The 10,726-nt window shown below is 55.8% G+C and overlaps 1 protein-coding gene across 1 annotated transcript; it reads right to left on the bottom strand.

Moving 5' to 3' along the window:
• Window positions 1–570: 570 nt before the first annotated feature.
• HAP1 (huntingtin associated protein 1) lies at window positions 571–8,141 on the bottom strand (the record flags this gene model as incomplete). Its single annotated transcript, XM_025363460.1, is given in 9 exon segments — window positions 571–1,652; window positions 2,327–2,365; window positions 5,065–5,135; window positions 5,214–5,318; window positions 5,523–5,657; window positions 5,769–5,794; window positions 5,797–5,876; window positions 6,273–6,354; window positions 7,718–8,141. Coding segments are annotated over 9 exon segments (1,416 nt in total), but the record flags the coding sequence as incomplete, so codon positions are not given.
• Window positions 8,142–10,726: the final 2,585 nt, after the last annotated feature.

The raw sequence follows: 10,726 nt of genomic DNA on the forward strand, positions 1-10,726 counted from the left end.
GGGCCTCAAGCTGTCTGTGGGGCCTCTGCAGGCTGCTGGGGAGCAGCAAAGCCTGGAAGAGAAGCAGGTGGATGTGAACCAGGGCATTGAAGACCATAGGCCCAGCCTGGGCGGTGGGCAGGGGTCTGGACAACTGTATCAAAGACACAGAAAGTTGCCATTGATAATTATGCAGGTTGTCCCCTGCATGTGCCATAAAGGTCATGGTTCAGTTTATAACCTGCACAAGCTGACATGACAGGCCTGCTGAGGCTAGTGCTATTCCACCCTGCAGTGACCAAGGGCCATGAGAATGGGGACAGGCCGGAGCGGGTACCAGGACAGTACTAGAGGGGAGGGATGGGCCAGTGAAGGTGCTACAGCACAGGAGTGGAGAGGACAGGCTCAGATCTACCCCTCACCGTGTGGCCCCGAACAAGTGTCCTTAGCTCTCTGAACCTCACCCTCCTCACCTAACCAATGGGGACACATCGCCTGCCACAGGGAGTGAGGCTGATGGGAGCTGACGCATGTGCAATGGCTGCTGTGCATGAGTGTCACGAGGTCATCTTTCATGTCCCGTGACTCCTTAAAGAGGCAGGGCTCACAAGGCCTGCACTCAGCAGGTGCAGCTCCCAGACTTTGCGGTTTCTAGCTGGGGAGAGGAGACCCTGTTCCACCTCCCAACCCTGCAGGAGGCCCTAGCCCACCTTCCGACTCACCCAGGGGACTGCTCCAACTGTGGCCCTTGCTGGTGGAGGCCTTTGCCCCCGTAGCCTGGGCAGCCCCAGAAGGCCCCTCTTCCTCCCAGGTCCTGGGACGGTAGCTGGGCCTGTCCTCCAGCCTGGGTCAGCCCCTGGGCAGCTCCACAATCCCACCCCCGTGCTTGTTTTGACTGCTGCTGCCACTGCTGCAGGGTTGGAGAGCCTGGGGGACAGAGGAGGCAGGGGTAGGGGGCAGGGGAAGCAGGCAGGCGGAGACGGGAAGCTGAGGCGCAGTGTGGGGGCACAATCCCAGTCCTGACCCCCAGCCCAGCCCCCAGGAGAAAAGTGGATAGAGATCTGAAATCCTAAGCAAATGCCACATAAATGAGCACTGGCTCTACAGTTCCCACTGAAGGGGATTGGATATGCCTATGCAAAGTCCATGCAAATCAGCACGCCGGGAAGGGCCAGGCTGGGGTAGGTGAGCACTCGGGGAGCTTATCCACCCTCTCTTTTCATCGGCACGAGGATCTGCAGCTTGTCCGGCTGGTGGCAGGGAGGTCCCCGTGGGGGCACTCACCTTTCTGGAACATCTTCCGCCTCAGTTGCCGCCTGTAATGGGCATCCTGCCAGTTGGCCTGCTGCTGGAGGACATACTTCATGTCCAGGTGTGAAGGGCCCAAGCCACTGGCCTCCAGGGCTGACGTCACCATGTTCGTCCGCGTTGCCTCATCCAGCTCCGGTTCCACCTCCTCCCAGCCCTCAGTCTCCTCCGACACCAGCTCTGCCTCTTCCATCACCCCTTCCTCCGCCGGCACCTTTTTGGCAGTCCCCAGCTCCTCCTCAGGCACCAACTTCTCTGCAGGTGTGAAATCTTCCCCCGGCATAATATCTGCTGCCAGCATCAACCCTTCCTCAGCCTCAAACCCCTGCACCTGCTCTCCATCCTCACTGTTGCAAAAATCATACCTGGGTGGGAGATAGCGACATCTTTTGAAAGTCCAACCCCCCAGGCCCACCCCCACCCCTGTCTGCACACAGATCCTGATGGTTCCTCCCCGTTCTGTCCCAGCCAGGGGAGAGGGGAGCTGGGTACCAGCTCCGAGGCTTCAAACACCCAGCCCATCCCCCTTGTAGGAGAGAGGAATAATGGTCACCAACACTGCATAGGCCCCACCTTCCTTTATGTCCCTGACCCTGCACAGAAGACACCAGCAGGACTAACACCCCCTTCTGCCTCCCTCCTGCATGATTTAACCTTCATAGCCCACCCCACAGCTACTTGCCATAGGAACAAATCCATTCTAGACAGACTCAGGTCAAATGACTTGCCCAAGGACACACAGTCAGGAAAGGGACCACGCTGGGCCTTAGTCCTAGGGTTCCCAGCTCCTAGGCCAGTGCCTGTTCACCTCTCAGCCCCTGGTCAGTCCCCACTCAGAGCTGCGTGGAATCAAACAGCCACCCAGGGGGCAAGATTTGAAGGAAAAGGGGGGCAGCTCCTTCCCAGAACAGTACCCAGCTCAGCCAGCCAAGACAGCAGGGCCTTCTTCAGGGTTGCAGGGTGGCAGAAACAGAGGCAGGTGGCTGTCTGGCTGCTGAAAGCTGAGGACAGGTGATGGGGGAGCCCCTGGCAGGCTTACCTTAGGCTGGATGTGTCCCCTGTGGGCATCTCATACTTCCTTCAAAGAGAAAAGGACCTTCATTATGAGACAATGGAAGCCGAAACTGCAGTTCCTCAGGCTCAGTGGTGCTTAGGCAGTGGCCATGGGCAGTGGCTCACGCCTGTAATCCCAGCACTTTGGGAGGCCAAGGTGGGCAGATCACCTGAGGCCAGGAGTTCAAGACCAGCCTAGCCAACATGGTGAAACCCCGTCTCTACTAAAAATACAAAAATTAGCTGGGCTTGGCCAGGCACAGTGGCTCACGCCTGTAATCCTAGCACTTTGAGAGGCCGAGGCAGGAGGATCACAAGGTCAGGAGTTCGAGAGCAGCCTGGCCAACATGGTGAAACTCCATCTCTACTAAAAATACAAAAATTAGCTGGGCGTGGTGGTGGGCACCTGTAGTCCCAGCTATTCAGGAGGCTGAGGCAGGAGAATTGCTTGAACCCAGGAGGCGGAGGTTGTAGTAAGCTGAGATCGTGCCAACCTGGGCGACAAACCAAGACTCAGTCTAAAAAAAAAAAAAAAAATTAGCCGGGCTCATGCCTGTAGTCCCAACTACCTGGGAGGCTGAGGCAGGAGAATCGCTTGAACCGAGGAGACAGAGGTTGCAGTGAGCCGAGATCTTGCCGCTGCTCTCCAGTCCAGGTGACAGAGTGAATGAGACTCGTCTCAAAAAAAAAAANGGTGGGGGATGCAGTGAGCCGAGATTGCACCACTGTGCTCCATCTCAAAAAAAAAAAAAAGATAGAAAGAAATGAGGTCTTGCCAGGTTGCCCAGGCTGGGGTTGGAGTGCAGTGGCTATTCATGGGCACGATCTTATTACTGATCAGCATGGGAGTTTTGACCTGCTCTGTTTCTGACCTGAGCCAGTTTACCCCTCCTCAGGCAATCTAGTGGTACTCCACTCCCTGGACCATACTGACCCCCCATCGGCATGGTGTACTACAGCCCAGAACTCCCGGGCTCAAGCAATCCTCCCACCTCAGACTCCTGAGTAGCTGGGACCACAGGTGGGAGCCTCTGCACCTGGCCAGGTTTGGTTTTAGAAAAACTCTTTGAGGCTGTGTGCAGAAGTTCCTGGTAGAGTTCGAGTAGAGGCAGTGTGACCAGTTAAGAGGTATCCTGGACTAGAGGCAGCCAGAGAGGGGAGGGGGAAAAAGACTTAAGCCATTCCCAGGAGGTAAAATGAAAGGGTGGCCTGCCCCTCCACACCTGTGGGTGTTTCTCATTAGGTGGAATGAGAGACTTGAGAAAAGAAATAAGACACAGAGACAAAGTATAGAGAAAGAAAAGCGGGGGCCCAGGGGACCGGCGCTCAACTTACAGAGGACCCACGCCGGCACCGGTCTCTGAGTTCCCTTAGTATTTATAGATAATTAACTTTACCATCTTAAAGATCAGGGAGTGGCAGGACAATAGGATCGTTTTTAGGGAGGAAATCAGCAGTAAGACATAAGAACAAGGATCTCTGTGACATGAATAAGTTTAAAGGAAAATCCTGTGCCTAGAGATAAACCTTTTAGCAGCATTGTTTCATCCTATCACATGGGGATAAACCTTGGACAATACCTAGCTTTTCTAGGAACAAAGACACACCCTGCATGCCCAAAATCCATTAAACCTTGAGTTACCACAGCACATGTCTCTTGCAAGGACAAGGTTGGGGGTAGGGTCACAGATTAACAGCATCTCAAATACAGAACAAAATGGAGTCTCTTATGTCTACTTCTTTCTATATAGACACAGTAACAGGCTGATCTCTTTCTTTTCCCCACAGTAAAAGCAACAGAGTTTGGGGACTGGTTCCTACTCTAGCAGCCTGGGGACCAGTGGGGCCATTCAGGGAGTTGCAGAACCCAGCAGGAAGGAAGGTCAGGTCTGGGGTAAAGGGAACAGCAGGAGTTCAGCTGTTGCCACTTTGCGTCTGCATCTCACCAGCTGAGGCGTTCACTTGAACTCCTCAGGCACAAACACTGCTCCTCATCTTCATAAGCACACAGCATCTAGGACAATGCCAGGCACAGCCGCTCCCTCATGCATGACTCTGAACTGTCCCAGCCCTGGGTGCCTGGTCTCTGGCAGCTCATGGCTCCCTCTTCCCTGCCCCAAATAAGAGGAGACAGGCTTGGAGGAGACCCATCACTTTATTTTTTTGAGATAGAGTCTTGCTATGTTGCCCAGGATGGAGTGCAGTGGCACGATCTAGGCTCACTGCAAACTCTGCCTCCCAGGTTTAAGCAATTCTTCCACCTCAGCCTCCCAAGGAGCTGGGACTACAGGCTGTGCCACCATGTCTGGCTAATTTTTGTATTTTTAGTAGAGACATGGTTTCTCCATGTTGGCCAGGCTGGTCTCAAACTCCTGACCTCAAGTGATCCGCCTGTCTCAGCCTCCCAAAGGACTGGGATTACAGGCATGAGCCACCGTGCCTGGCCTGAGACCCACAGCTTCTGTAGAGCTCTTTATAGTTTGCACAAAGTACCTCCTCAGCTGTTGACACTCTTAATCTTCATAAACCCCGGAGAGATCAGTGGGGCTGAGACAATTAATCCCCATTCTAAAGACAAAGGTTCAGAGAGGTCAAGGAATGTGTCCAAGTTCACACAGCTAGGAGTGCTAGATCTAGGACTTGAACTTGGATCTCCATACTCCGCATCTTGAGTTCTTTTCTCTGCTCCTTGGGACAGTCCCCCACCCCGAGTGACAACATTACGTACAAAACTGCTCCACACATTGCAGAATGAGCATCTGTTCCTCATCCTCAAGGGTGTCAAGTTGAGAGGCCTGGAGGGAGGGAGAGAGGAAGGGACAGGGAAGTCAACACCCCCTGCTATCGGGCACGCCCTCCTCCCCCATTCTCACCTCTTCTCTCAGCTGATGATTCTCCTCTTCCAGCAGCCTCAGCTTCTCCTGCAAGGCTTCCAGCTGTGGGCAGTGGTGCTGGTGCAGCAATGCCTCCGCGAAATCCTAGGGGAAGGAGGAATGGGAGTCAGGGTGCAGAGAGTGGGGCTTCCCAGTTCCCAGCCCACCCAGGCCCTCCCCACCAGGGCTAAGAGCGGTGTTCTCAACTAGTTCCAGCAACCCTGCCGGCAAGCACATCACCTGTGTCCCTCTTAACAAATGAGGAAATTGAGGCTCAGAGAAACGACTCGCAGGTGCAAAGGCAGGAACTCACAGCTTGGGGGTATCACAGGGATGAGCACGCTGCTGGTCTTCCTCTGCCTCCTCCTCTTCCTCCTCATCCGAATCTGAGTAGAGCTGGAGGAGGTCATCCCGCAAGTTCACCTGGTGCCTGAGGTGTAAAATCTGGCAGGAAGAGAGAGGAGCCATGGGCTGGGAGTGGGTAGGGGCAGGAGAGGGTCCTGGCATGAGGTGGGTGTAGACTGGCCCCCTATCCTCTCCTCCCCACCCAGTTACCTCCTCCTTGGCTGAGCCCAGCAGGGCTTGCTGTTCTCCTCCATCAAAACACTGTTCTGTTTCACCAGGGACTGGCCGATGTGAGCTGCAGTGTTCAGGTCCCTCTCTCTGCAGAAGGACCATCACCCATAGGTAATGCTCTCCCAGTGTCTGGGATCTCCCAGACAGGTGGGAGAAGCTGGTGGGGGCGGACACAGGGGTCAGAGGGAGGCTAGGCCCCTAAGAGAACCCTCCCCATCCCCTAGTTCACTAGGGTACTAGACCAGAGTCTGCCATTAACCCACTGTGGAACCTGACTCAGTTTCCCCTCATGGAAAAAGAAGATCAGACCAGATTGGCTCTGAGAGCTCTTCCAGCCTGAACATCCCACATCGACCTGTCTTCCATAAGAAGGACCCTTACCTGGGCCCCCAGAGAGACTACCAATCAGGAAATAAACAAGACCCCCACCCCTACAGGACAGAATTAGAATAAGGGCCTGCCTGAATCAGGAAGGCAGTACACACCTCCTCCAGCAAATATAACATCACTTTGACGTCTTCCTGGGTAATCTTTTTGACTGGCAGATGTAGGTTAGGACACAGTGCTGCAGGAGGAGGCAGGTGGGGAGAAAAGGCCCAGCCAGGTCAGCAAAAAGGAGCAGATGCTACCAGCAACCAGCTGTTTCCCATCCTATACTCAGTTCTCCAACAAGCGTCATCAGGAGAGAAGAATGGGCTCCCCTCCTGCCCCCAACATCCTTCCCTTACTCCTCGGCACTCAACACTCCTTTCTCTGCTCCCAGGGCCAAGTGGACTGGGTTTTGGGGTTTTTTGTTTTGTTTTGTTTTTATGAGACAAAGTCTCGCTCTTACCCCCAGGTTGGAGTGCAATGGCGTGATCTCGGCTCATTGCAACCTCTGCCTCCCAGATTCAAGCAATTCTCCTGCTTCAGCCTCCAGAGTAGCTGGGGTTATACACGCCCGCTTTCTTGTTCCTCTTCTGCCTCGTGGCGGGTGTGTATAACCCCAGCCACCACGCCCAGTTTATTTTTGTATTTTTAGTAGAGACAGGGTTTCACTATGTTGGCCAGGTTGGTCTCGAACTCCTGACCTCATGATCCGCCCCCCTCGTCCTCCCAAAGTGCTGGCTGGGATTACAGGCGTGAGACCACGCGCCCGGCTTTTTTTTTTTTTTTTAAACCCCTGGAGAAGCCTGAAGTGAGTGAGTCACAGTCCTCCAGGCTCAGAAACTGGGCTCTCCAGACACCTGGGTCCCTGGCGCCTCGGAGAATGGAGCCAGCCAGGGGAAGTATAGCCTCAGACTGGCTCATCACCCCCTACCCAGAAGGCAGTGCAATGGAGTCTCCTGGGTCAAACAGACGCAGCCACTTACCCTGCACCTGTTGCGTGTGCAGAGGACAGGAGGAAGACTTCACCAGATTAGGGGACACTCGAGCCTCTAGGCCCAATCCAGGGATCTCCCCCGACCCGCAGGAGGATAGAAGGAGAGAAGGGGCGGGGAGAAGAGCGCGACCTTGCCCCCATACCCGCAACCAAAAAGTGGGCAGAACACCCCCCTCCGCGCACCCGCCCCTCCATCGCACGCAAGCCCGGTCGGCCAGCGCGGGCAGCGCCCTCCCGCAGCCCCCCGCCCCTCTCCTGGCACTGCGGTAGATCCAGGAGAGGGGCGCTGAGGAGGGGCAGATCTGCTGCAGCAAGAGGCGCGTGGAGGCGGGTGGACTAGCGCGCAGGCCCCAGGACCTGACTCACGGGCACAAACCAGGGGACAAAAGCGGAGGAGGAGATGGGGAAGGGGTGACCAGACAGATGCCGCAGTGACATCGCGGAGGTGGTGGACGAGTGACACTGAATGCCAGAGGGGGCGGGGCGCCTGGACCTGATGGGGCCACTTCCTCCCTGGAGGTGCCCCAGTCCCCACGCCGTCCAGGACCCCGGGGGCCGGGTTTACCTTCCTCCAGCTCCCGAATAAAGGCGGCGCGCTCAGGGCCGGACACCCCGGGTCGCCGGCCAAAGTAGGCGGCTGGTGTCTTCCAGATGTCCGCTGCCTTTCCAGTCCCCAGGCCAGTGGCCCGGGAACCAAACGGCCCTTGGAATATGAAGCGGGCCCACGGCGCGTCCGAATTGTTGGGCACAGACCGGACATCCCCTTGGATGGCCGAGAATGCAGACAGGCGCCGGGCTCCTGCCTTGACTCCAGCCTCGGAGGCCGGGCGAGCTCCGGTGCCGGCTTCCGAGAGGACTTGGGATCCAGAGGCAGCTCGGGATCCTGCTCTCTGTCCAGTGCCCCGTGCCTGCGGCTGCGCAGAGGGCTCCAGAGCGGGACTGGCTGAGGGCGAGGGTGCACAGGTGAGTGCTGCTGGGTCCCCGGGTCCGGGTCCGGGTCCGGGTCCGAGTCCGGGTCCGGGTCCGGGTCCGGGTCCGGGTCCGGGTCCGGGTCCGAGTCCGGGTCCCGGCCGGCTCCCAGCGCAACCCCTCCCGGACACCTTCGGGCGCATCTTGACTCCGCTGTCAGCTGCAGCGGCGGGACCTTTATAACCTGCGCCAGCCGCCGGGCCGGACCACGCGTAGGGGTGGGGGCTGCCGAGAAGCAACTAGTGGCAAGCGGGACTCAGAGCCGCGCGGGAGAGGAGCTAGTGGTGACGGAACAGAGCACAGTAAGAAAAGGAGGGCAAGAAGGGCGAGTGCAGGTTCCGGATGGCTCCGAGTTGGGATGGGAGCGAAAGACTTCTTCTCCCCTCTCCATCTCCGGAGAATGGTTCTGCCCAAAGCCGCGGCTGCCCCTGGACTCGCGGGACCCCGGCTGGGGGCGGTCCCTCCCCTGCTCCCGCGCCAGGGTTTCGGGTGCTTCCCTGGTGTAGAAGCTGCCAACCCAACGTTGTGCATACGGTCTGGGGTGGCCAGCGCATTAGGGCAGCGCTGCGTCTTTCCCGGTTGACTGGGAGAGATATTCCAAGCTCCAGTGCGCTTCCAACGTGCTGCCCCGCCTGGCTCTGCAACCCTGACCCTTGCGCTCACACCCCAGTGCTCGCGCCACTCGACATCTTCCATTTGATTGGATTAACTAGTTCTTCACCTCCAACCCTAATTCGCTTTGCCCTCCTCTTGCCATCCTGGCGAACCCCTGTTCTCCTTGGGAGACGCCGCTTAAAAGTCTCCCTGTACCCAGGCGCAGTGGCTCACGCCTGTAATCCCAGCACTTTGGGAGGCCGGGGCAGGCGGATCACCTGAGGTCAGGAGTTCCAGACAAGCCTAGCCACATGGCGAAACCCTGTCTTTACTAAAAATACAAAAATTAGCCGGGCATGATGGCGTGCGCCTGTAGTCCCAGCTACTCAAGAGCCTGAGGCAGGAGAATTGCTTGAACCTGGGAGGTAGAGGTTGCAGTGAACCGAGATCGTGCCAATGCACTCCAGCTGGGGCTACAGAGCAAGACTCCCCCCTCAAAATAAATAAATAAGGCCGGGCGCGGTGGCTCAAGCCTGTAATCCCAGCACTTTGGGAGGCCGAGACGGGCGGATCACGAGGTCAGGAGATCAAGACCATCCTGGCTAACACGGTGGAACCCCGTCTCTACTAAAAATACAAAAAACTAGCCGGGCGAGGTGGCGGGCGCCTGTAGTCCCAGCTACTCGGGAGGCTGAGGCAGGAGAATGGCGTAAACCCAGGAGGCGGAGCTTGCAGTGAGCTGAGATCTGGCCACTGCACTCCAGCCTGGGCGACAGAGTGAGACTCCGCCTCAAAATAAATAAATAAATAAATAAATAAATAAATAAATAAATAAAATTAAAATTAAAAACATTTTAAAGTATCCTACTGGAAATGTTGGGTAGACAATTAGATGTATAATCCTGAGTGTAGGGGAGAGACCGGACTGGAGATTTAAATGTAGGAGTCATTGCTCTTTGATGGCCATTTAAGGCTGAGACTGGGTGAGATCCCCCAAGAGACTGAGAGAAGACAGATAAGAGCGCCCAGGATTAACCCCCCTAGGATTCAGAGGGCAGAAAGAGGAGGAGGAGGCATCAAAAAGAAGACTGGGATGAGTGGGGCAGTGAAGTAGAGGAAAACCAGGAAAGTTGGGTCCTAGAAAGTAAAGAAAATGTTTCACGTGGAGAGTGGCCACCAGTGTTGGGTGGTGCTGCTGGTCAAAGACTGAGGATAGAGACTCGGCTTGGCAAACCCGGGTCATGGCAAGACCCTTGGCAAGAGCGGTCTTGCGGGGCCAGGCACAGTGGCTTACACCTGTAATCCTAGCACTTTGGGAAGCCTAGGCGGGTGGGTTGCCTGAGGTCAGGAGTTCGATACCAGCCTGGCCAACATAGTGAAACTCCGTCTCTACTAAAAATACAAAAAGCTAGCTGAGCATGGTGGTGGGTGCCTGTAATCCCAGGTACTTGGGAGGCTGAGGCAGGAGAATCGCTTGAACCCGGGAGGCAGAGGTTGCAGTGAGCCGAGATTTCGCCATTGCATTCCAGCCTGGGCAACAAGAGCGAAACTCTGTCTCAAAAAAAAAAAAAAAAATTTGCTGGGCATGGTGGTGCATACCTGTACTACTTAAGGGGCTGAGGTGGGAGGATCACCTGAGCACAGTTCGAGGCTGCACTCCAGCCTGGGTGACAGAGCAAGACCCTGTCAGAAGGAAGGAAGGAAGGGAGGGAGGGAGGGAGTATAGAAAACTGTATTGAAGAAATCTGCAAGAAAGGAGGGCTGGAAGAGGGCACAGGAGCTGAAGGAGGATGTGAACGCTGGGGAGTGTGTTTTGAAGATGGGAGAGAGGACAGTATGTTTACATGCTGATGGAAATGTTCCCTCAGGGAGGAGAAAGCAGGTGCAGAAAAGACAGCCCATCTCCCAGAATAATTCTGGAAATGGAGGAACTTTCATAGGCTAACCCGTTCTCCTCCTTGTTCAAAGTCTGCATGTTTTCTTTTCTTTCTTTTTTTTTCTTTTTTTCTTT

This window comes from Theropithecus gelada, chromosome 16 (assembly GCF_003255815.1).
Source record: "Theropithecus gelada isolate Dixy chromosome 16, Tgel_1.0, whole genome shotgun sequence".
Classification (NCBI taxonomy): domain Eukaryota; kingdom Metazoa; phylum Chordata; class Mammalia; order Primates; family Cercopithecidae; genus Theropithecus; species Theropithecus gelada.